This window comes from Corythoichthys intestinalis, chromosome 5 (assembly GCF_030265065.1).
Source record: "Corythoichthys intestinalis isolate RoL2023-P3 chromosome 5, ASM3026506v1, whole genome shotgun sequence".
Taxonomy (NCBI): domain Eukaryota; kingdom Metazoa; phylum Chordata; class Actinopteri; order Syngnathiformes; family Syngnathidae; genus Corythoichthys; species Corythoichthys intestinalis.
In genome coordinates this window covers 61,090,712-61,117,527 of record NC_080399.1, presented here as the reverse complement: position 1 = coordinate 61,117,527, position 26,816 = coordinate 61,090,712, and the positions used below count along the sequence as shown (strand labels likewise).

Genomic DNA, 26,816 nt, shown 5'->3' with positions numbered 1-26,816 from the left:
TGTTAAGTATATGTGTGTGTGTTATGGATATGTTGTTATTTTTATAAATATGTATATTTTTTAATATAGAGTTATAAGTATATATGTGTGTGTTATGGATATGTTGTTATTTTTTATAAATATCTTTTTTATAATATAGAGTTATCATTTAAGCATTTAAATCTCGTAAGGATAAGCGGTACTGAAGATAAATCAAAGAATGAAGTAGTTCGAGTAGAAAAAAAGAAAAGAAAAAAGATCCACACTCCAGTCCAGTGGATGGCGGTAAGGCACCAATAAGTTGTTTGACAACTTCTAACAATCGGTAGAATAAGAAATTGAAAGCTGATGAAGATAAGAACGCGAAAATGACTGAAATGCTGGTTGTATTGGAAAGCCTTTTTAAAAACAAAAAAAGGTCAAAGCTTTGAAATTCAAAAGCGTTTGTTCATTTAGCCGGAAAGGCTCCGTGTATTAGGATAAGAAAGGATGGACGTCGCAAGAGAGGAGGAACCGGAGCCAATCAGGCTGAAATCGCTGAAGAACAAAGTTTTTACAGTGCCCCAAAACGACAGGGTAAGAACGTGAAAGCTAAATCATATTTCATCGAATGTATTCACATTTGCGTCGAGGCAACGACGAACTAACTAGAAAACAAATTGCCGAATTTTGAAACACGCCATTTCAAAGCTTTTTAATTGTTGATCTCGTTCAGCAGGTGTGCCATAATATTGACATCATTTTTAAAATCAATTATCTTCACAGCCATTCGGTTTAGCTGAAGGGAACTTGCAATATAGCAATGGGCAATGTAATATCCATTTGTGTTGCAGGGTTGCACTGTTGTACTATTAACGTCCCTATCCGATAACAAGCAATTTTACTTGAACAATCGTGGAGCAATACCTCATTTAGACCTAGTAGCTAATCCTCCCTCCTAACATCTTGAACACAAACGCACCCTATTCAGAAATTAAGCATGTCATTATTGAAATTGTTAGCTGGTTAAGTGGTTTGTTCTGGTCTTAAGATGGGGTTGCTGGTCCACCAATCTGGTTGACTAGTACGGGGTGCTAGGTCAACGGGTCAGTTATTGATCCCAATAATCACGAAAAAGAACAATTTGCTTGAGTAACATGAATGACATTTAATTTTTTAAAGGTAGATTCATTTCAAACACTGATATAGCCGACAGCATGCAATGTAGTTAGTTTTAAGTTGAATATTCAACAGATATTTTGCTCCAAACAGATGTACAATGTACAAAGAGGCATAGCTTCACTCCCACTCACATTTTGAGTCCATTGGTCTCATAACTAGGGAGGTTTGGGGCTAAAATTGTTTATATTTCTTTTTATTTTTGTGTAACCTCGGCGTGTAACAAACGGACATGTGGCAACAGGGTGCACCAACCCGGAACACGAATAAACTAGAAATTGGAATAAACCCAAATTGACACCACTGACTACTTACACATATTTTAATGTTTTTTGGGAAACAAACACACACAACAAAACCCAGTGCCTGGACGAAGCTTTCCTGTCTTCCCCTTACCGCCCTCTGGAAGTCTCCCCCCGGCTCCGTGTTTATAAATGACCCGGTGGCCCGGATGTACTTTTAAAACCGTCAGGGCCACCGAAATGCTCCCACCACTGGCCTGGGTGGGGCCAGTAAAATTATTGCATCGATTTAAAAAGCAAAAATCTTATTTCACAATTAATTCCCAGTCTTTCCCTGTTTTGATGACGTTACGCTATCCCAATCAAAGACAACCTTATAGTCTTTGCAGCCAGCCGTTGTTCTTCGTGGAGCATAAACACCCCTCGTTCGCTCCTAATTGATGCGCACAATCTGATTACTGCTGCTGATTGGTTGTCAGTATTTCAGTACCCACCTATCATTATACTGCAAAATGACATGTTTCTGAAACCCCCAGGTGGTGTTGAGGGAAAGCAAAATCTAATATGGACGGAAAAGGGAGAGAAATTTTAGCAGCAGTGGCTTGACCGCTGGACAGGGCTGCAACCAGCATTGTTTTCGTCAACGATGACTATAACTAAAATATTTCGTTGACGAACAGTTTCTTCATGACGATGACGAGACGATAACGAGCTAAAAACGTGGTTTCGGAAACTAAACTATAACGAAACGAATGCCAGTTTTTGTCTGATGAGGCGTGAACGAGACAAAAATGCGCCATAGTTTTCGTCACTTGTTCGCAATGTGTGACATTTTTATGTGTAGTTAGCCTGCATCGTAGCAGTGTCTGGTCGTGTCACTCGCGTGACGTACTGCGCCAGTGTAATCTCCAGTCTCCCCATTGCTTGTTATGAAACACACGGTAAGATTTTTCTTATCTTGGCAAGAGAGAATATGAAATGTTGCTTTAGCCTTTAAAGGTCTGTGCTGAGTGATGATCACATACTAAATGTTACTCATAGCATTAGCATAGCATTCCCATTACCATTAGGCTAATGCTAACGGCGAGCGTTTTTTTTACATACAGTTCGTGGCGTCAGGTGGGTATAATAATTGACAATAATTCTTGCTGACTGTGTATTATCACCAAGTTTGTGATATATTTTTTGATGCTTGCTTGGAGAAGCGACAGTATATGCTTGTCTGTCAGCGCTCTTTCGAAATAGTTGGAAACCTTTATGAATTATTTTTTTATTTTTACAGATGAAAAACACTGGGTAAACATAGACTAAAACAGGATGAAATTAGTCTGAGTTTTCGTTAACAATAACTAGATGAAGACACATTTTGAAATGACTAAAATATGACTAAGACTAATTAGTATTACTGTCCATAAGACTAATACGAAAATTAAAAGGACTGCCAAAACAACACTGGCTGCAACTAACAATTATTTTTATAATCGATTAATCAGACGAATATATAAACGATTCATCGCTAAACCATAATACCTCAGCAGTAAGCCTGTCGCAATATGCAACAAGTCAAATTATCGCATGGTAAATAAAAATGAGGGCGGTAATTTTCCCAGCTACGATTTATCACCGCGTGTGTGCGAGCATTTGTGTGTACTTGTGTTTGCATGAGCTGCGTGCACTCGGCACACATGCATATTGATTGCATATGAGACTCCAGTATCTTTCACAGATGTTTATCGTTCATCAACACGACGATTGAAGATCAGACATACAAAATAAGGAAACACATCTATATTAAACATTGTAAAACGTTGGCATTGCTACATTGAGGCTAATGGAAAACAGACAATGCACCCACTACTTTAGCCTGCTAAAAAACATTGGCAGTCCTCTCCACGACGCAAAATTGCAGTTGAAAGGTGACACTTCTAACATGAAAACTGGATGAAAGCCGGATTACAGCATTTACAAACGAAGCGAACAAAAGAAAAATAAAAACTATTATTGACACCACATCCATGACGAAAAGTGAAGTGCACTTTGTTTTTTCTCATGGAGTGTAAAGTTTATGGTTAGTGGCTCAGCAAACGTACGTCCAGTGAGCATTTCAAATTAAAATCATGTCATTTTCAGATTTCTGGAGGCAATCTCACATATTTCAGATTCTACACTAAGAAAATATTTAAAATGACACCTGTTATGAAAAATCTGATTGGCAATGATAATATGATGTAACAAATGATAATAATTTGGCTTCAAATTTGTTAACAAGATGACAGTCATTTTGGATCAAATTAACACTATTTATGGGCTTGACTTGGCAGACAACAAAAATGGCATTGGGTTTCTCATCTCTTTCATATTCTGCACTTAACTACTTTTAAAGTGACTCATTATTGCATTGTATGTGTCTTTTTTTGATATAGGCATTTTTTGTTTTTTCTTGACATCTTTGCCAAAATCATCAATATTAAAATAATAGAATGCTTGAACTACAGTGCTGGCCAAAAGTATTGGCACTAGTGCAATTCTGTCAGATAATGCTCAATTTCTCCCATTAAATGATTGCAGTTACAAATGCTTTGTTAGTAATAGCTTCATTTATTTTGCTTGCAATGAAAAAAAAAACAAATAAGAAAATGAAAAAAAAAAATGTAAATCATTATCATTTTACTCAAACCTCCAAAAATGGGCCGGACAAAAGTATTGGCACTCTCAGCCTAATAGTTGGTAGCACAACCTTTAGACAAAATAACTGCGAACAACCACTTCTGATATCCATCAATGACTCTCTTACAATGATCTGCTGGAAACTTAGACCATTCTTCTTTGGCCAACTGCTCCAGGTCTCAGAAATTTGAAGGGTGCCTTCTCCAAACTGCCATTTTCAGATCTCTCCACAGGTGTTCTATGGGATTCAGGTCTGGACTCATTACCGGCCACCTTAGAAGTCTCCAGTGCTTTCTGTCAAACCATTTTCTAGTGCTTTTTGAAGTGTGTTTTGGGTGATTGTTCTACTGGAAGACCCATGACCTCTAAGGGGGAGACCCAGCTTTATCAAACTGGGCCCTACATCATGCTGCAAAATTTGTTGGTAGTCTTCAGACTTTATATTGCCATGCACACAGTCAAGCAGTCCAGTCCAGAGGTAGCAAAGCAACCCCAAAACGTCAGGGAACCTCCGCCATGTTTGACTGTAGGGACTGTAGAAGGCCTTGTTTTTTTCCTGTAAACTCTATGTTGATGCCTTTTCCCAAAAAGCTCTATTTTTGTCTCATCTCTCATCTGACTAGAGAACATTCTTCCAAAACGTTTTTCGGTTTTCTCAGGTAAGTTTTGGCAAACTCCAGCCTGGCTTTTTATGTCTCTGGGTCAGAAGTCGGATTGTGCGTGTTGACACTATTGTACCCTCTGACTGCAGGACAGCTTGAACTTGTTTGGATGTTAGTCGAGGTTCTTTATTCACCATCTGCCCAATCTTTCATTGAAATCTCTCGTAAATTTTTCTTTTCTGTCCACATCTCGGGAAGTTAGCCACAGTGCAATGGGATCTACACTTATTGATGACACTGCGCACGGTAGACACAGGAACATTCATCTCTTTGGAGATGGACTTGTAGCCTTGAGATTGCCCATGCTTCCTCACAATTTTGCTTCACAGGTCCTCAGACAGTTCTTTGGTCCTCTTTCTTTTCTCCATGCTCAATGTGGTACACACAAGGACACAGGACAGAGGTTGAGTCAACTTTAATCCATTTTAACTGGCTGCAAGTGTGATTTAGTGATTGCCACCACCTGTTACTGTATGTGCCACAGGTAAGTAACAGGCGCTGTTAATTACACAAATGAGAGAAGCATCACATGATTTTTCAAAGGGTACCAATTCGGGCTATTTTTGTAGTTTTGTGTAAAAAAAATAATGGTTTCATTTTTTTCCCCATTCTCTTTTGTGTTTTTTCATTGCAAGCAAAATGAATGAAGATATTACGACTGAAGAATTCGTAATTGCAATCATTTTCTGGGAGAAATTGAGCATTATCTGACAGAATTGAAGGGGTGCCAATACTTTTGGCCAGCAGTGTTCTTCTGTTGTGTGAAATTAATCTAAAATTATGGAAAATTAATTTTTATCATTAGATTATGGAAAATAACGAACTTTTATCACACTATGCACATTTTTTGAGAAGGACTAGTATTGTGTAGTAGTAGTAGTAATAGTATTGAGGAGTTTGGATAGAGAAGCGTAGTGAATGGGAGTTCAGTAGTCCACTCTGGAGGTTTCTGCATCAGAGAAGGTGAGGGAGAGGCAGAGACGAGCATTGATGTAGCGAAACTATCTACAAATGTGTACCCAGATTGACGAATGTGTAACGTGAGTCGCACATGTGTAACTAAAGTGACAAACGTCTACTTTGTGTCAACTGTAATTACAAGACCGCTGGACTGAATATGATTTTAAGTATGACCTTAGCTACAGGTCTGCCATGGCACTCACTGTATCAGCAGTGAAAAACCCATTGTTTTCGCTATTAAAATTAATTTGGAGTTCATTTAATAGACAATATTGTTTAAAAAAAAAAAAAAAAAAAAAAAGTGGTAGTCTAAATTAACATTAGCTTCAAATGTTTTTTTTCCCCCAAATATTTTTCTTTTCCCAGTTTGGAAGGTGCAGAAGTGTTAAGGGTTTTGAAAAGCTCAACCGGATAGGGGAAGGAACCTATGGCATTGTTTGTAAGTCATTTACATATTTTGGAGAAAAGATGTTTTCTAATTTGTAACTCCACTGGTAAAAACCTTGTTTCTTGTTTTCCATACAGATCGTGCTCGCGACACCAAGTCTGACGAAATTGTGGCATTGAAGAAGGTTCGGATGGATAAAGAAAAAGATGGTAATTCCAAAGCTGTGTTTTTGTCAATTCGTTTTTCAACGCATATGTGCGTGTATATGCTAAAACTGGAATGACTTCTTTCTGTGTACGTGCATTTTTTTTCTTTGTCAGGGATTCCAATCAGTAGCCTCCGAGAGATCACTCTGTTGCTGGGGCTTCGACATCCCAACATCGTGGAACTGAAGGAGGTTGTTGTTGGCAACCACCTTGAAAGGTCCACATCATTACACTCTTTGCTACAGTGCATTTTTCTCATCCATCCAACTTCATCTGCATGTAGAAAAGAACCAACAGCTGCGGCCCCAGTTCAACATGTGCTATGTAATGAGTAATAGTGTCGAATAGCCTCAGCAAGTGGTTTTAGTTGGGGGTCATTTCTGTGCTCTCCTTGACTCATCAAGTGCTGGTCGCTCTTACAAGCACTCTGCTTCTGCGTTGTTACAATAACCCCACCCCCCTGACTACACTTTACTGTCCCTTGCTCGGCCCAGCAAGTAGTTGGAGTTGCTACCTGCTAAGCAGAAACATTTTTTGGGGGACTGTTTATCTAACGACACGAACATAAACAAACACCAACAAAACTAGACAAACTTAAATATCAAACATAAGCAATCAGAGACAAACACAAAGTCAAACAAATACAAATATAAGCTACCAAACAAAAAACAGACAAGCATAAACATGTACAAATAAACATGTACAAACATTAATAGGCATGCAAACAAACTTATATGCATAAGCATAAAACAAAGAGATATTAATGAAAACAAACAAATATAAATATGAACATAATTAAACGCTAATCAACATTAGTGCTGCAGCGATTAATCGAATAATGAGTAATTCGATTAGAAAAAAGCTTCGAATCAATTTTTTCTGCTTCGAGGATTGGTTTCATTAGAGTGGCGCAATGGTTAGTTTTGAAAGTGTTGCATGCAGTTTTACTGATTTGGATGGATACACTGCCCTCTAGTGTCAACAGTGAATATGCCATAACTTGTTTAACATGGCTGAATCCAGCTGCTCCCTGTTAATAACAACAAAAGGTGTGTTTTTGTTTAAGCTAATGTTTGTTTATACATTTATTTAGTTTAGAAGTATATTTAGCAGTTTTGTGAGGGAATGTGAACGAAAACGACAAACATAAAACAACAAAAACTTAAATGAACAATAACAAACTTATATTAATATAAACTAAAGATACGCGATAATATCGGTCGCCGATAATTATCGGACGATAATGGCAATTATGACGTCACACAGATAATCCAGATAATAAAAAAATTCAACTGATAATGCAATCCGATAATTATATACTTGATTTAGCCTCCAAATGTGCACAACCGAAGAATTCAGCACGCCGCCTCCTCAACCCCTCGCCTCTCTGAAGCCCCTGAGGGAGGAGGGGTTGAGGAGGTGGAGTTACACGACAAGAAATAGTTGAATATTATGGCAGCTGTTACTGAAAAAACGACGCTCTCGCCATCTGCGAAACATGTACCGCAGAAGTTCCACGAGGCCGAAAGAAAGCGTCCTCATTCAAAACCACTAACCCAGCATCCATTTAAAACTGCATCACAAAGATTTTTGGAACGAATACGAGGCTGTTGCTAGCGGGAATGCTAAAGCTATTGTAAACACAAGCTAAACTACGGGGCTTGTGACATTACAGAGTCGGGTTGTTTGGGAAAGCAGCCCAGGGCGGATGGTAAACTCGCATCTAAGGCTAAACACCGGCACGACTGGAGACCGATAGTCTGCAAGTAGCCTTCTTCCGACGGAGCCCGCTGCTCTGGCCGGTCCGGCAGGCCGCCACGCCGTTGGTGGGGTGGGCAGAGCCCGGTTCCCCGGCTTCAGGACCTCCGGCGAACACCCCGGTTTCTCGAGCGTTCCCCACGGCGTGCGAGCAGAGCCAGGCCCCGAATACGCCGCAGCGAACTGGCCAGTGCGGGCAGATTATCCGGTACGAACGTAGCTGCCACCGCCGCCGAGAAGAGACACGATTTTCTTTTTTACCGAAATGACCCGAGAGCCAAAGCCCTGGAAAAAAAAATAATGCAGTATATACGACCACCATTCTTCATGATAAACATGCCAATCACATTTTCACCACGTACATTTGGAAAAGTGATGTCCAGTAAGCAATCTTATCATGACGGCACAGTGGTTAGATGATAATTTAAACATGGAGAAAACAAAGTCAGCCAGTCAATAATGCATTCAGTATGTAAAATGACGAGAGGTCAGATGACTTTGTAACGCTGCCTTTATTTTCGGCTTAATAAAACTCGGGCACAAAACAACACGCACGGAGATGCGAGCTCCAACTCCATCCAAATAGTACTGCCGTGTATCAGTTTAGCTGCTGTAAAGCTATTGTCGTGAGTGCCGCAAATGTAAACAAAGCGCTGCAGAATGGGTACATGACATCTCGCTCTTTTGAGTTAATCATTTTCACAGTGTGCAACAAAGCATATAACATTAGCAATCACTTTTCAAATTAATTTAACTTATTTGTCTGCTCAATTACAGTCACAGTAGATAATCAGAACTTATTGGCACTTATTAACACTTATCAATTTAAATATGCGCATTCCTGTTGTAGTGAAATAACAATAATATTCTGTAGCCACAAATATTATTCAAAATCTTTTCTTCTTCCAAGTTTTATTTTTAGGATTAAGTATAATATTGTATTGCTTAAAATAAGGCTGTTAAGATTATTTTCAGCTAGCTATTTTTCTTCCATGAAATCTGAGAGAAATACACTTGAAGCGCTTGCAGATAATTTCACTTATTTCCAATAGATTTACACTTAAAACTGACTAGTTTTATGGAGGTGTGTTTTGCAGTGTATTAATGTTATATATGTTAGGAATGTCTTACTTTTAAAGGCATTTTTGTGCAACTTAGGTATTTACTCTGTAAGTAATTGTTGCCAAAAGTTTACCATTACGCAATGTCAGACAATCTGTCATTATTTAGATGTTGGAATTGAATACTTGTTCATACTTTACGTTGAAAAAAACAGCAATAAATTATATTTTTGCACAGTAAATTTTTTGTGTGTATACATATATAATTTTACATAAATCTTTTAATAGAATTATCGGCTTCACATTATCGGTTATCGGTTGTAATGAGGAGGAAATTATCGGTGATCGTTATCGGTTGAAAAATGTATTATCGTGCATCACTAATATAAACATATGCTAAGATACACAAGCAAACATTTACATTTAACAAACAAACAAAATAAGCATAAATGAACAAATATACACAATATATAGATATGCATACAAACAATATACACAGATATATTAATATACATTAACAAGCACACAGTATATAAACATGTACAATTATAAATGAGCATGAGCACCAGCTTGATGGAAAAGGGGCAAGAAACCTTATTCTTTTTGGTTACTGTCCCCCTATTTGCAATCCTACATACTATGCATTTGTGCGCAACCCAAAATATCCTATATAAAAGTACTTATCATAATAATTATAAAGAAATGTCAATGTTAGTCATATGCTGTATATCAAATAAAGTAACTCAATAACAATTGATTCCTTTCCCTAAAATCTTTTTTTCTTTTTCGCTCTGTTTAGTCTGTTTCTGGTGATGAGCTACTGTGAGCAGGACTTGGCGAGTTTGCTGGAGAACATTCAGACACCATTCTCTGAAGCTCAGGTAGGGCAGAACCTCATGTTGGACTACAGATTATCATTTTACAAAACAGTATGTCAAATGGTTCAGGGCGCGCTAGTGTCACTTGATTTTTCTTTGTGATAGATTCAACAAAAGCTATACTAATTAACTAGGGATGCACAAATGAGCTAATCTTTTACCGACGCTAAACACAACAAAAATGCACAGATGCCACGAGTTCTTGGTTTGATAAGTTGACGGTAGTGGGTTTAAGAGTGTTCAAATGAAGAAGGAAACGCATGATGAAGCACAGCTACGAATATTTGCATGAAAAGGAAGTGCTGGGTGCTCCAGCGGTGGGAGTCTGAACGGAATAGAAAGTAAAAACAGCATCTGGAATTGACTATAAAATGCACAGGTAACTTCAGCCTGTAGTGTGCTCGCCAATAGCAACTGTGACTTGCAATGAAACTGTAGTACATTTTCTAAATAACGCGTGGGGTTACACTCGCAAAGCCAAACTGCGACGGGTAATGTCGCCTGTGATGTCAACGTCTCGATGGTTGTGTGACGGACCCGCGACTATAAATCCAGCTAAAACAGAGGTGGGCATATTATCCAAAATTTTTACTCAAGTAAGAGTAATGTTACTTTGAAATAATATCACTGAAGTAAAAGTAGTCATCCCGAAACGTACTTAAGTACAAGCAAAAAAGTATTCCTTGAAAAGTAACATTGTGAGTAACTTCTTACAAAGTCAATATCAGATTTTTTTTTAGATAATGGTATATTCTCAGCACAACTTCATCCATATAGCCCATTCGTCTCCAACCTTTTTTGCACCACGGACCGGTGTCAAGTGGGCCTATTTTCACAGACTGTCAAAGTGTGGCAGAAAATGACAGGAAATATTAAATAACACGACGGGGCTAAAATCGAATCGTGCGTGCAGGGAAAATGTAACTCCCCATACGCTGATTTAATATGTGATAAAGTTCATTATTTACTGTTTTTTTCGGACTACAAGTCGCACCTGAGTAAAATTTGCACCAGCCATAAAATGCCCAACGAAGAGGATAAAAACATATATAAGTCGCACCGGAGTATAAGTCGCATTTTGGGGGAAAATTTATGCATAGATCAGATATGTCATCTTGAAAGGCAATTTAACATAAAAATACAATAGAGAACAACATGCTGAATAAGTGTACAGTATGATGTTAAATGATGCATAAACAATGAAATGTGAATATACTGTCTTCACCAGGACGCTACGGCTCGGTCCTGGGTATATACAGTGAGCTAAACTCCCAAATGACGATGCTTGACGTCCGTGTAATTTGCTGAATCAATTTCGTCCTCGATACCAAACAGGTTCGCATCAATGTAAATAAATGATAATTAGGTTCTATTACAGCAATGACACAAACGGTTAGCATGCGTTCGCTAGCATTAGCACATCGTTCAAACAACCACACAACTGGCTCTAAGTGTCCGATCGCGGGTGGAAAACACACAACAAAAACAGAAAAGATGATACACGCAGGCGTTGCCTCTGTAGAGATATTTTACAAGCATAAATAATGAACGTAGGTTCGCAGCCGAGTTTCTCTCTCTCTCGCCCAAACTCTGTCACCTTGATTTCTAAATGACATGCAAAATTTTCTTACATCTGAAAAAAGTACTTTGGACCAATGAGCAACAGTCCAGTGCTGCTTCTCCGTAGCCCAAGCTCCTGCCGCTGTTTCACACACGCCTGAGCACGGTGGCTCTGGATGTTTCTACTCCAGACTCAGACCACTGTTTCTGCAGGTCCCCCAAGGTCTGGAATCGGCCCTTTTCCACAATCTTTCTCAGGGTGCGGTCACCTCTTCTGGTTGTGCAGCGTTTCCTGCCACACTTTTTCCTTCCCACAGACTTCCCACTATGGTGCGCTTGATACAGCACTCTGGGAACAGCCTATTCGCTCAGAAATTTCTTTCTGTGGCTTAGCCGCTTGCTTGAGGGTGTCAATGATGGCCTTCTGGACAGCAGTCAGGTCGGCAGTCTTGACCATGATTGCGGTTTTCAGTAATGAACCAGGCTGGGAGTTTTTAAAAGCCTCAGGAATCGTTAGCAGGGGTTTTGAGTTGTTAATTCGTTGATTCATATGATTAGGTTAGTACCTTCTTTACAGTACCTTTTCATGATATGCTATTTTTTTAAGACAGGGATGTTTGGTTTTTCTTGACTTTTTTTGCCAAAATCATCAATATTAAAACAATCAAAGGCTTGAACTACTTCAGTTGTGTGTAAGTAATGAATCTAAAACATATGAACGTCTAATGCTTATCAGTACATTACAGAAAATGATGAACTTTATCACAATGTTAATTTTTTGAGAAGGACTAGTATATTAGGGGTGTGACAAAATATCAAAATGGTGATATATCTTGATACTTGATATGGGGGTGGCGTGGCTCAGTGGTAGAGTAGTTGTCCCCCAACCCAGAGGTTGTGGCTTCAATTCTCCGCCCCGATGAACTCGTCTAAGTGTCCTTGAGCAAGACACTGAACCCCACGTTGCTCCTGGTGCTGCGTCACCAGTAGGTGGATGGCGAGATAGTGTAAAGCGCTTTGAGCACCTTGAAAGGTGGAAAAGCTCTATATAAGTATAACACCATTTACTACCATACTTTGCATCCTAAAAGGTTAATTGATTTGCTCATGCCAAGAATCGAGATAGCGTTTTAAAAAGGTGTCAATGTTTTAACAAAAATAGTAGTAATAGTGTCTTGGTTAACTCTATGGCTGCCATTGACGGCGCTCGACGCCCAGTCCATTGAGACCGGGAAGGGTGAGTGAGCGTTTGTTCGTTCGTTCGAAACGAGCATTCACAGTCACTCGTTCTGGATTTTGGGGCATTTACAGGACACGTTCTGTAAATTTTAGGGCATTTACAGGTCACTTCTTGTTGACTTAAAGTCACTGCCTATTCATTGCCGGGTCACTCCCTGTTCTCTAACCCAAAATCAACAGAAGTGACCCATGAAATGCCGCAAAACTAACAGGAAGTGACTAAAAGTCAACAGGTGACCTGAAATGAGCCAAAATTACCTCGTTGTCTGGCATTGGCTGCCACTAACAGCCATAGAAGTTGGAGGGGCCCATATGAAGTGGGAGGGGTTCCTTAGCTGTCACCCTCCCAGTTAAAATGGGTTTGGACGTCTACTAATGATAAACTTGCAGCAGAATGATGAAAAGAACTTGATTATCTGTTTATTAGTTGTTTTGTAGAATATCCTAAACTTCCTGACCAGTGTATCGATAATCGTTGTATCGCCATATCATGACATAATCGTTATGGTTAGGTACAAAGAGGTTCCCACTCCAACTTTATATAGAATATACAATTTGTGCATATATTTATATACACACATACTGTACTGTATGGCTTTTGTGGAATTGCATTTAAAAATATGTTGGGTGTTTTTGCTCTCTCGGTCAAAAAGGTTCCCAACCCCTCACTTAAACCCATGACTAGATTCTGCTTTTTTTAAAACCTCTTTTTCATATATATATATATATATATTAGGGCTGTCAAACGATTAAAATTTTTAATCGAGTTAATCACAGCTTAAAAATTAATTCATCGTAATTAATCACAATTCAAACCATCTATAAAATATGCCATATTTTTCTGTAAATTATTGTTGGAATGGAAAGATAAGACACAAGATGGATATATATTGTACATTCAACATACTGTACATAAGTACTGTATTTGTTTATCATAAAAATAAACCAACAAAATGGCCTTAACATTAACATTCTGTTAAAGCGATCCATGGATTGAAAGACTTGTAGTTCTTAAAATATAAATGTTAGTACAAGTTATAGAAATTTTATATTAAAACCCCTCTTAATGTTTTCGTTTTAATAAAATTTGTAAAATTTTGAATCGAAAAATAAACTAGTAGGTCGCCATTGTTGATGTCAATAATTACACAATTCTCATGGTCATAAAATCAGTTGCACCCAAGCGCCAGCAGAGGGTGACAAAACACAAGTAACAAGTGCACATGACCCTGTTCTGTCATTTTAATCTGTTTGAGCGGGGCATGTGCGTTAATTGCGTCAAATATTTTAACGTGATTAATTAAAAAAAATAATTACAGCCCGTTAACGCGATAATTTAGACAGCCCTAATATATATATATATATATATATATATATATATATATATATATATATATATATATATATATTTATTTTTTGTCATGAATGGGCACTCTGCATCCATGTTACACCTGGGTCTCCCCCCTCAAAAAATTCCCATGTTAACATAATTTCTAAGCAGTATACTGATTGATGTCAAAACTGATAGAGAATAAAGTATACAGTATGGCCGGGGACCCCTATGTCATCCCAAAAAGATGACACAAAAATCATCAAACTTAGATCACAACACTACAATTCATTACCCGTCCAAAGATTAGTGCCTTCTTGTGGAGCAAAAACATTGGTACCTATCAATACGTAAACTAAAGAGGAAAAATGTAACTGCAGATGTAAATGTAACTCTAGTGTAGCCCAAAGTAGCGGAGTAAGAGTAGCGTTTCTTCACAAATCTACTCAAGTAAAAATAAAAGATGTTGTAAAACTACTCTAAGAAGAACATTTTTCTCAAAAAGTTACTCGAATAAATGTAACATGTTACTATCCACCTCCGAGCTAAACTCACATCATTAGATAAACACAGTGTGCTTAAACGAAAGAGCACAATAATTTTTTTTTTTTTTTTTTAATTGAACACAATGTCTAAAATTGACAGTGTAAGGTGGAAAAATATGAGCCTTTTGGATTCAATAACTGCTTGACCCTCTTTTGGCAGCAAGAACCTAGAAAAAAACGTTTCCCATAGTTGCACATGAGATCTTGGAAATTGGACTAATTTTGTTGAATTCGAGTTTCAAATTGTAAGAATGTCTAGTTGTTGAATTTCTCGAATACTATTTGGTGAATATTACAGAAATCCTAATCATGTCCATTAGCAGAAATTATTCAGTTAATACTGATATGTTGATACATGACATGACATCCAAGTTTCTGCAAAATGGTAATTCTTTTTCTTTTTCAGGTGAAATGTATCATACTGCAGTTGTTGAGAGGATTGCGCTATCTCCATCATAATTTCATCATTCACAGGTCCGAATGCAGAATCGTCTTTTCCCACAAATATCTTGTGATCATGTAACTTCAACAAAGTGCTTATGCTGTTTAACAACCATGTACACTAAAACCTTTTTTTTGTTGTTGTTGAGCTGCAGTCCACAAATCAATGTTTTCCGTTACTTAAAACTCAAAGCTATCATTCAGTCTGTGCCACGGTACTAGATATTTATTGGTTGGTTGTTAAGCTCTCAGGAGCTGGTGTTAGAGGGGTTCTTTGACTCAAAAAGCAAATTAGGTGTTTGTTATATTGTGTCACTCTTGTATTATCAGGGACCTAAAGGTGTCTAATCTGCTGATGACGGACAAAGGTTGTGTTAAGATTGGTGAGTACTCATCTCCGTTGCTCACAATCGTCACATCGACCCGTTTTAGAGAAACCTGCCTGATTTTGGTTTGAAAATGCTATTCCCTAAACCCAAAGTCACGTAGCGAGAAAATAACATTCGAAATTGCCTTAAGACAAATAATTTTTTTCTATGATTAAGTGAACTGCATTTATCACATAACCCAACAAGCTAGAGTGATTGTTCCATATATTCGCTACGCATAAATTCCACATATCTGGGAAAGATCCAATCAAGAGCTTTTAAAAAATTTAACGCTGCCGATTGGACGATGGCCATTGTCGTCACACTCGCTGGATATCGTTTCCAGCAAAAAAAAAAAGCTTTTCGTGATTTTCTTTGGTCCTCTTTTAATGAGGAAATGAAGTGTATTTCAGATAGAATTTGGAAAATCAAACCATCCGAAAGAACCGCTTTGCACTCCGACATGGTATTCAACTAGATAGTTTCTCCCTGGTCACATCTGCAACTCTTGCCTCTTCTGCCTGATTGGCTCAAACACCAGATTACCAAGGAAGTGGTTGAACAGTAAAGGTTTTCCAGACTGTACTGCATGGTTAATGGAGAAGACTATTTACCTCAGATACCTTTCTCACATTTTGTCCTCAGCTGATTTTGGATTGGCTCGCAAGTATGGCGTCCCCCAACAACCCATGACACCCAGAGTGGTTACATTGTGGTGAGTGTCTTCTGAATGAATGACTTGCATGTGAGAAGATAAAACTATTATGTTGCTTTTCTTAAAATGTGATACCAGTTTCACCACCCCACTTTAATGAAACAAAAACCCACCGTGGTCACCAGTGTTGTCAGTAATGCGTTACTAAGTAACCTGTTACTGTAATCTGATTACTTTCTGTCAGTCACGAGTAGGGATGGGAATCGAAATCCGATTCCAATTCGGAACCGGTTCCGAGTGTTTCGAGGCCTCGACATCATAATGAAATAGCCTTAACGATCCCTTTAACGAGTCCTGAAGACTCATATTGCGTCGTGACTGTCTTGTTGTCCAAACACATCAAACTAGCATGGCACCAAGAACCACCCGCTCCAAAGTTTGGCTACACTTCACCAGGAAAGAGGGTGAAAATGAAAGGTTACGATGGTTTAGCACGAGCATTGCAGCCGTAAACATAACAATGACAGCACGTAGATTCAAACGATCGAAAGTGTGTCTTCACTTCACGAGGAAAAATTACAACAAAACGACTTGCAATCATTGCAAGGTGGAGATAACTACATCGGGAGGGAAGGTAGAGATAACTGCATCGGGAGGGAATAGACTGTCGGGAGGGAATAGACAGCACTGTCCTCACCGAGACAGCTATACAGCTAGCTAAACTCCGAAATGACGATACAGAATACGTTGGTATAATTTGCTGACTTTATTCAACCATCACTTGAAGAGTGAAACTAAAAATAGAAATGAAACAAATCAATTTCGTCCCCAGTAACAAACAGGTTTGCATCAACGTAAATCAGCGATGATTAGCTGTAATAACAAAACAGTTAGCATGCGTTCGCTAGCATTAGCACATCGTTCAAACCACTACACAACTGGATTTAAGTGTCCGATCGCTAGTGGAAACGCACAACAACAACAACACAAAAGATGATACATACAGGCGTTGCCTCTGTAGATATTTTACAAGCATTAACAAAGAACATAGGGTCGTAGTGCTTCCCTCTCTCACTAACGCTCTCACGCTTTCTCTCGCGTTCTTCTTCACGTGAGGAAGCGCAAGGGCGCCCCCACTTGAGCGTGAAAGCACCATAAAAACTAAAAGGCATGCACTTCAATATACTGGTAAATAATACTTTAACAGGGGTCCCCAAACTACGGCCTGCGGGCCGAATACGGCCCGCCCCAACATTCAGTCCGGCCCCCTGAACGATACCAGAGAGCATTTTGATTTTATTTATTTTTATTTTTTTCTCAATAGTGTTATTTATTTTCTGGCCTTTTTCTGTGAAGAACTCAGAGAGGGTTATTTGGTTATTATCTATTTGATTAATAGTGCTATTAATTATTATTATATTATATTATTATTTTTATTTTATTTACTTTTGTTCCGTGAAATATCCAGAAAGGGTTATTTGATTGTGGCTTTCTGAAAAACAATAATTTTTTTACATTCAGGCACTCCAGCAATCGTCACACTTTTTCTGTTACAAACTGACCCCGGCCCCTCAGAGAAGGGAAAAGTTATGCAGCCCTCACTGGAAAAAGTTTGGGGACCCCTGCAAGTTTAACACATATTGCTAACGGCAAACCAACTACCTATATGCTAATATATACCAATATTTTTTATTTCTATTAGAAAAATGTTTCAGTAAAATGTTAAACATTCTTGTGCATTTGCCACTTTTTGCCACAGTTAATATTGAGGCTTTGGGCCTCTTTTGACCTTGTTGTGAGTTTTTAAGGTTGTGACTTCTGATTAAACAAACTCAATGCCAATCTAAATGTTTGTCCCCCCCCCCCCCCCAAAATTAGAATCGATAAGAGAATCGATAAAGAATCGAATCGTTAAGCAATATCGATAATGGAATCGGAATCGTAAAAATCCTATCAATTCCCATCCCTAGTCACAAGTAATCTAACGCATTCATTTTTCCTTAATTACTATTTTGTTGCCTCATAATGTATGTAGAATTAAGAATATTGTAGTCATGTACAAAGAGCATTTTGAATTGAAAATGCTAGAAATGTTCCCCCTATTAGTTTGTTTCCATGGTAACTGCTCACCGTTACTTCCTGTTTTGGTTTTGAGTCACACGCGCTAAGTGTTTCGAAACCGAGAAAGGTGTGTGTCAAAGCGGGTGCACATTCGAGCAGAGTGCAGCCACCGGTTGAGATGTGCGAGGGAATGTTGATCTGTGTGCGTCCATGACTGAATGTGAGTATTTTTGCTTGATTCTGGAGGGTTCCAGCGATAGGTTGGAGCCGCTGCAAGTGAGGCTGCTTCATAGCTTTGCCATTGCAAAGGCGGATAGTCATTGCTCCAAGTCGGCAAGCATTTTATACATCATATTCGTGTTGCACGTTTATGCTGTGAGGTGACGCGTACGTTTAGCATCTTTGGGATGTGCTGTGAGTTCGATTCAGTGTAAAGTGCTTAGTTGCCGCCACATTTTCTGGCCAAATTGACCGCGTGTTGTACGGCGTACTTCCGGGTTGTCCGCGTGCATTCACCCTTACCCCCACCTTTGTGTTTATTGCACTGTGCAATTTGTGTGTTGTTGAATATTGTGAAGTCAATTTGCATTGTTTTACATTGCTACTTGTATGCTGTTAACCCCTAAACCTTAACCTGAAATTTAGATTTTTTGACATTAGGCTTAATCTTTGAGTTAGCGGGGTTTAATTAGTCGGTGGAGTTGATTTCAACAATTTCCATGCAGTTTGTCAGTTATTTGTTAGTTTCAGGATTCCGGAGTGGCTAAGCTAGCGCGAGTAAATGGTGGTGGAAATCAACTCCATCGACTAATTAAACATCCGCTAACTTGAAGATTAAGCCTTGTGTGAAAAATTCTGATCTTCCCCTTTTTTTCTGTTGTCATTCTTATGTTTAGGCGGCGAAGGGAGAAAAATTGGTTAAGAGTAACCGATAAATTACTTTAAAGTAACTTTGGTAATAAAGTAATCAGTAAAGTAACTAGATTACATTTTTGAAGCGTAATCAGTAATCAAATTACTTGAGTACTCCGTCAAAACACTGGTGGTCACAAAGATTACTTGAATTGGACAAATGTGTGAATACAGGGTTTTTATGGGTCATCGAAAAGTCATTAAAAATTCAGGCATCAAATGGCAAGAAAAGCATCTATTTAAATATTTGAGTCATTAAAAATGATGTAAACTTGCCGGTAAGAAAAAAAGAAACATTTTTTTATGCGATTTATTTCGATTATATAAACATCCAAATCTAATTTCTAAAACATTTTGAAAAATTAAAGACATTGGAACTCCCTCGGGCAGCTGTCAAACGATCACCTTATTTTTGAAAATTTTTTTATGGCCCTTACCAAAATGGCGGAGCGGGTGGGGGTCACCCTGTATATGGATAATTAAAAATGTTTTCAGTTGCTTCAAAACAAAAAAAAATCATCATACAGTTCAAAAGCAACGTCTTGTTTCCCATTGGCTAATTTTCCATGACATTCTTACGTATTATTACTTTTGCCCAATTCAAATGATTTTTGTTGTCTGTCTTCTTTCAAAAGTATAGTCGGTATGTTCTTTGGTGAATACGGTTTTGTCGCCTCAGTCTTGTAACTATCCTGATGTAGCTATCACTAAATGTACACATCATGTCACATAACTGTCTCATCCTTGCCTAGGTACAGAGCTCCAGAGCTGCTCTTAGGAAGTAAGACCCAGACTACGTCGCTGGATATGTGGTGAGACTCGATGCCGACCTGCAAGCAGTGTTGTTTTCGTCAAAGATGACGACCAGAAAATATTTTGTCGACTAACACTTTTTTCATGACGATTACGAGAGGATATTCAGCTTAGAACTTGTTTTGGGAGACTAAAACATAACGAGATGAATGACAGTTTTCGTCTTGACGAGACGTGATGAAAATGCACAATAGTTTCTGTCACATTTTCAAAATTTGTGATATTTAATGTGTAGCTAGCCTGCAACGTAGCAGTGTCGAATTCACAAGTTGACCAAATTTATTATACAAGTCCAAATCACAATGAATACAAAATATGGAAGAAGCTTGCCTTCAGGGTAAGCCCAGGCACAGACCTCATAACTATTGACGGGGCGCGGGGCTGATTAATAGGGGGCCTGCATTGTTGGCGTGGCTGTCAAAGCTGACCGAGTGGAATCGCAGACAAAGAGCTTTTTCCGTTGAAAATTCTTGTGAATAAATGCTTAAGACCCTGAATTCTTTATAGATATTAAAGTAAAACCGTCTCGATTCTTTGTTAAAAGAGCAAAAAAACGGGCAGTTATGCATCTATTTTACGTAAATATGTTGAAGAATGCTGCCGATGCTGTAGTGCAGGGGTGTCAAACAGATTCCTGGTCTTTGTTCCAACAGATCCAGCACTGACAGTTCAACCAATGAGGCTTGTGCTAAAAGAAGCAGCGCCTGACTGCAATCAACTGATTATACTTATAAGCAGTGTTGTTAATCTTACTGAAAAAAAGTAATTAATTATAGTTACAAATTACTTCTCCCAAAAAGTAATTGCGTTAGTAACTCAATTACCTGAATGTAAGAGTAATTAGTTACTTGGCAAAGTAATTGGTGATAATTGCTTTTTTTTCCCCCTCAAAAAAAAAAAACAAAAACAAAAAAAAACACAACATTGGCCACACTATGTGAAGTTTTTTATGGAGGTTTTTGGTACAATTGGCCCGAGCCACCTGTGCTGTAGCGGTTCCCATTCTCCCATTGATTTTTCTCACAACGTTTCAAAATGCATGCATGGTATGAAAAATATAACAATGACCTTGAATGACCTTGAATCCTCGAACACATCACTCCTGAGACTATCTTTCCTGTTTGTATGCGGTACAGCTTTCCTACTTTTTAAATCCGGCATGTTAAAATCCTGCGTGTTTTTACTCAGCGACCGACTGAAGCGGACTTCAGGGCGGCTCCCTCCTTAAAGGTGTTGCGCAGTGAAGGTCGATTCTGACCTGTCAGCAGGGGCGGACTGGTAATCTGCGGGTTCTGGAGGATCACAGAACGGCCGGTGCCCTGGACGGCCGGCGGCCGCCATTCATTATACATCACTGTTTTTATCCCCCCTAGCCTCTCATTATCTACAGTTCGCATCCAATCCGACAGGTGGCAGCAATGCCCCTGGCTGTTCATCGCCAGTCTGATAGAAGAACGAAGAAAACAAAGTAGCCTTCATTGGTTCTTTGTAGAAGCAAACTAGCGAAGAGCGTTAATGCACAATATGGATGGTGGTGGCAAAAAAAGAGAAGGGTGGCGCGGAGAAGGTTAGGGAGAAAAAAATTAAAGAAACTGGAGAGCAAAGCATTAAAATGTCCTAAGTTGAAAAATATTTTCGCAAGCAGCAGTCTGGCTGCAACGGCCACGTCGGGTAACAGTTACTAACAGCAGCCCAGCCCCCGGCGATGGTGACAGGGGTAGCGGGAGCCGCTCTGACGTGCAGCCGGTGCAGGGAGAGAGAAAAGAAGAGGGAGGGTGTAATGATAAACTGGTGGAAGTTCCCCAGACAAGCGCGGGGCAAGTAAAAAGGGATGAAAACGGTCACTTGCTCGGTATACTGGCAATTGTTATCCACTAGGTAGCTACATTTTAAATGAAATAAATGACAATTAAAGGGTTAGTGCCAGCTAGTCCGTTTGCAATCGTGTCAAGTTACAGTATGCTAGTCCTACTATCACTCTCCTAAGGAAAAATATTTTAGCTGTAAAACAACGTATGCACACGCAGCAGCAATATTAATTCAGAAGAAATATAACAAAAATATTAATAAAATGAATGGCAAGTTAAAGTGATATATTTTTTTAAATCATGTATATATCGTTTTGTTTTCTGGTTAATACTTTCCAATGAAGGTTATGTATCCAGGATTTATCTTGAAATGTTTATTGTATTTTCATTGAAATTTATTATTTGTATGGCAAGATTAATTATGGCAGGGGTCTCCAAACCGGTCCTCAAGGGCCGCAGTGGGGCCTGGTTTTTGTTTCAACCGATCGAGTACCGACAGTTTAACCAAGGAAGTTTCTGCTAAAACAAGCAGCACCTGACTGCAATCAACTGATTGCACATGTAAGACACCAGATTGGTGCATAGGTGTTGTCTTGTTTTGTTGGAATGAAATCCTGCGCCCACTGCGGCCCTAAGTGGAATAGTTTGGAGACCACTGAATTGTGGCATAAACAATGAAATCATTTTATAGACAGATATATAGGGATATATCATAATAAATTAGATACATAAAACTTGCTTTGAAAAATAAATTATTTCATTTGTTTTTCAGGTTGATCATAGAGCTAGTACAGAAAATGAGCCCAACTCCAGTTCAGCCTTGCAGTACTTTGAGCGCCCCAAGTCACAGTTACAGTCTAGACACATTTTCTTCATTTTCTCTCAAAGTGCACGAAATTGATGCATTTTACAATAAAATGTAAAAAAAAAAAAAAAAAAAAAAAGTCTTCCGGGGGGCATGCCCCCAGACCCCTAGGGGGTCTGTGTTTCCCTTCGTATAGCGATTCTTGTGGGTTGGGCCGAGTCAAAGTCCAGGGCTGCTTTTTAGTCCCAGTCCGCCCCTGCCTGTCAGTCATAATGAAGTCTATAGCCCAGGCCAAAACAACAAACAAAACGAAATCTGTACTTGTACCCAACCGCTAACTATTCCCTGATCGTAAAAAAAGGAAATAACAACAAGACAGCCACTACCCTGGCTTCTTACAATAAACAAAACAGGAGAAAACGAGTTGAACATACATGGCGGCTTAAACCATTCTGCTTCATGCTCTTATGTACAATGTTGAATAAAAAGGATCTAATTACAGCAAAACACAAAAGACCTCACCGAAACGCGGGAGTACAGTGGTACCTCTACATACGAAGTTAATTTGTTCCAGGACCTTGTTTGTAAGTCGAAATGGTCGTATGTCGAGCAGGATTTTCCCATAAGAATACATACTGTATAATGGAATTAATTCGTTCCACAGCCCTAAAACCTACACTAAATTATTAATAAATACGGATGTTACTATTGCAAATATCAGTTACAAAGAGCAAAACAGATACATTATTAATAAAAATTGGAATAATTATAAAATAATATTGATAATAATAATAATAAACAAACCGGGTTCTAATGTGGTGGATGCTTTTTGATGTACCTGAACGCACCGCGTGGCTGACTTGACGAAGCCTTTTTACTTTTTTGTTTATTTGCAGCGGGGGACAGAATCCTGTTGAGTTGCACAAGTTGATGGAATAAATGATTTGAATACTGACAAAGCTGGCGATTTCTTTGGCGATGTTACCACAATAATAATTGCCACCTTAACTTATAAAGACTGGAGGGGGACCGCCCAGATCATAGGCCGTCTACGGCTGTGTTGTTGAGCCATATCACGGATGCGCACTCCACGCTCATATTTTTCTGTCATATCCATCATATCCCTCTTCATGTCAATGGTAAGCACCACTTTGGCACTTTCTTTCCGTGTTTTTCCACCACCTGCACTAACCAATGTTGATTTCTCTCACAAGAAAATCCGTTTTACGGGCAAACAAAGAGACTGCGGTGCTGTCATAGAGCATGTCGTCGGCTGTAGAAACAAATGTTTAGTCAAATTTTATGTCAGGTGTCGAAAAGATCGTGTGTCGAAGCGATCGTGTGTCGAGGTACCACTGTATAACAAACACTAGGTGAATGTATGGCGATCAAAAGCAGCTGGCGAAGAGGTACGCGACGGCCATCAAATGCGACCTACATAATCGTTGAAAGCGGCTGTCATTTGAAGTGTGCCGATGTCCATCTGTAGCCAATTGGCGACGGCCACGTCGTCTGCCCATTCGGTGTCGACCAGCTTACGTCATGGTGGGAGGGGAGGCAATCGGCCGGCGGAGGCGAGGATCATTTGACTGGCCAGGGCCGTCATAGGGCTGCCAAAAACGACCGAAGAGGAAGCAAATCTTTAATGGGACTATACAGAGTCGGTCGCTCTTTTACTCGCGATTGCCACTTGGCTTGAAGCGTAACTGCAGCTCGTGCGTGCTTGTACGAGCAAAGAGCATTTTGCCCATTAAATCACCGGGAACGTAAAAACAGTCAAGGTCAATTGCACATTTAATGTCATTTGTCATTGGATCATAGGGCTGTAGGATGCATCCTGGCTGAGCTTCTGGCACACAAGCCTCTACTGCCGGGAACATCTGAGATCCAGCAGCTCGATCTGATAGTTCAATTGTTGGGGACGCCGAATGAAAACATCTGGCCGGTAAGAAAATTTATTTCCATAAGGGTCATCAATCTTTTTTTTTTTTAAGGCAGGAACTGCTTTTAATACATCATTTTTTAAAAAGTTGACCCTTGCAAGTGATCGCTTTGACAGCTGTGGGTGACCATAGGTCATGCTGCTACTTGCTAGTACTATTGGGCATACGCAGAGATTAAAGGGGGGGGGGGTACTATAGCCCCTCCCCTGGAGGCCGAAAATGTAATTGCATAGAAGTCTGCAGACCTGAAGGTCAAGTTAAATATAACCAGGTTGGTTATACACATCCAATATTGCTGCCAACCTTCGGATCGCATTTCTCTTATTATTGTTGCTTTTTGGATATTATGGAGCCAAAAATGAATGGTGAATGCATAATACATCAGGGATGCATAGCTGTCAACTGGTACAGTTTGCCTACATTTTATACGGGTTAGGATCAATTTAATGGAAATGCTAATCCATACAAAGAAAATGTATGTAAACCTCTGACATTGGGGAAAATAATATTGTCTAACTAATTCTCATTATTGTGGCGAAATGAAATTATTTCTGATGAAATGCCTGACTGCCCTGAAACAAGTGGTTTAGTCTGATTTGACTTTAGACAGCGAGAAAAAAAGTGAAATTTCTGCTTTTACACAGTGTATGTACAGGCTTTAACTGTTTACATATAGTAAACAAGTGTAACTAGAGTTAGGTTTCTTTGTTTTTTGATAAATGACACCTCAAATGTATCTGGGAATTTTTTTTGCATTGTTTTGACGGTGGTGGGCTCTCTGATAATGTTTTTTTTTTTTTTTTGTGTGTGTGTGACACAGGGTTTTTCTGAGCTGCCTCTCATTGGACAGTACAGTCTGAGGAAGCAGCCCTACAATAATCTAAAGAATAAATTCACATGGTTGTCTGAGGCTGGACACAGGCTGCTTAATCTACTCTTCATGTACAATCCACAACGCAGGTAAACAAGTGCAAGATTAGAAAAAGCATTCAAAAAGAGTACAGTGGTACCTCAAAATACAGAATTTATGGGTTGTGGTTTTACATGTAAATTGCCTAATTCACTCTAAACACTACTAAAACACCACATTCAATTTTATTATAAGGGTACAACCAGATAGAAGTAAGAGCCAAATACATTTGAATCACTCAATATTCCTAACCCCCCCTTACCATTAATACCTGTAATGAAATAGATAATAGAACATAATGCAACAAATGAAAACCTGACATTTCATGTGAGGTGATGTCCAAAAGCGAAAGTGATACCAATGTAGCGGACCTCTGTGGAGTTGGCCATCCATCAGACGCAAATGTTTATAAAAATGATGTTAATCGTTTGTGCTGCTATCATTTTTAAGATATTTACAATTCTTATATAGGTCAATCTGAGGTCAATCAGCCCCATATTTTGATTAAAAATGTTATCAATCGTTTTTGAGAAATCAAGACCTGAATTTCGTCTAATGGGGGGCCAACTTCACGTAGGATTATAATTACTGTTGAAATCGACATCAGTTTTTTTAATCAAGTGCAAGTGCAATAAGGCACTTATTTGGTCCTCAATGTGCGTGTGTAGGGATGGGAATTGATAGGATTTTTACGATTCCGATTCCATTATCGATATTGCTTAACGATTCGATTCTTCATCGATTCTCTTATCGATTCTAATTTGGGGGAAAGCTTTTGATTGGCGCAACGTTACAAACTCACAACGACGTCAAAAGAGGCCCAAGGCCTCAGTGTTAACTGTGGCAATATGTGGCAAATACACAAGAATGTGTAACATTTTACTGAAACATTTTAAATAGAAATAAAAAATATTGGTATATATTGGCGTATTGGTCATATTGCCTCCCGACGCAGTTATCTCCACCTTGCAATGACTCCAGGTCGCTTTGTTGTCATTTTTCCTCACACTTTTGAGCGTTTGAACCAACGCGGTGTCATTGTAATGGTTACGGCTGCAATGCACGTGCCAAACCATCGTGACCTAATCACGTAGTCGTACTTGCTGAATCGAGCGTGCGTAACATGCATAAGTTACGTGACGTAATTCATGCTGGTTGGAATTGATAAGAGAATCGTTAGATAAACTGCCAAACGATTCCATGGAATTGAAACACACAGAACCGTTCTCTATAGGAACCGGTTCACGACTCCCATTCCTATGCGTGTAGGTAATCAAATCGACAGATGGCGACCAAATCAGGCTGTAAAGTTGAATTGGCTTTACTGGGGTCATCTATCTCTTGACAAGAGCACTGATACTTATTTTGTAAAACTAAAAATAGCAAAACAATGTGTCCATAATATGAAATAAAGTCACAAATAAAGCAAAGTATACAGCACGTGTCAATTTGAATGGCAACTGGTAG

At 39.0% G+C, this 26,816-nt stretch overlaps 1 protein-coding gene across 2 annotated transcripts in view; it reads left to right on the top strand.

The window, feature by feature from the left end:
* The first annotated feature begins 260 nt into the window (after positions 1-260).
* Positions 261-26,816, top strand: part of cdk10 (cyclin dependent kinase 10) — a 30,033-nt gene continuing 3,477 nt past the window's right edge. The window contains exons 1-11 of one of the 2 annotated variants that reach the window (XM_057837356.1): positions 265-555; positions 6,035-6,107; positions 6,194-6,265; positions 6,377-6,479; positions 9,881-9,962; positions 15,040-15,107; positions 15,405-15,457; positions 16,088-16,157; positions 19,823-19,882; positions 24,318-24,441; positions 25,260-25,399. In XM_057837356.1, coding sequence (XP_057693339.1) covers positions 469-555; positions 6,035-6,107; positions 6,194-6,265; positions 6,377-6,479; positions 9,881-9,962; positions 15,040-15,107; positions 15,405-15,457; positions 16,088-16,157; positions 19,823-19,882; positions 24,318-24,441; positions 25,260-25,399 — 932 coding nt within the window. In that variant the 5' untranslated portion in view covers positions 265-468. Of the gene's footprint in view, positions 556-6,034; positions 6,108-6,193; positions 6,266-6,376; positions 6,480-9,880; positions 9,963-15,039; positions 15,108-15,404; positions 15,458-16,087; positions 16,158-19,822; positions 19,883-24,317; positions 24,442-25,259; positions 25,400-26,816 lie in introns of both variants that reach the window. The other variant, XM_057837357.1, reaches the window with a different exon arrangement.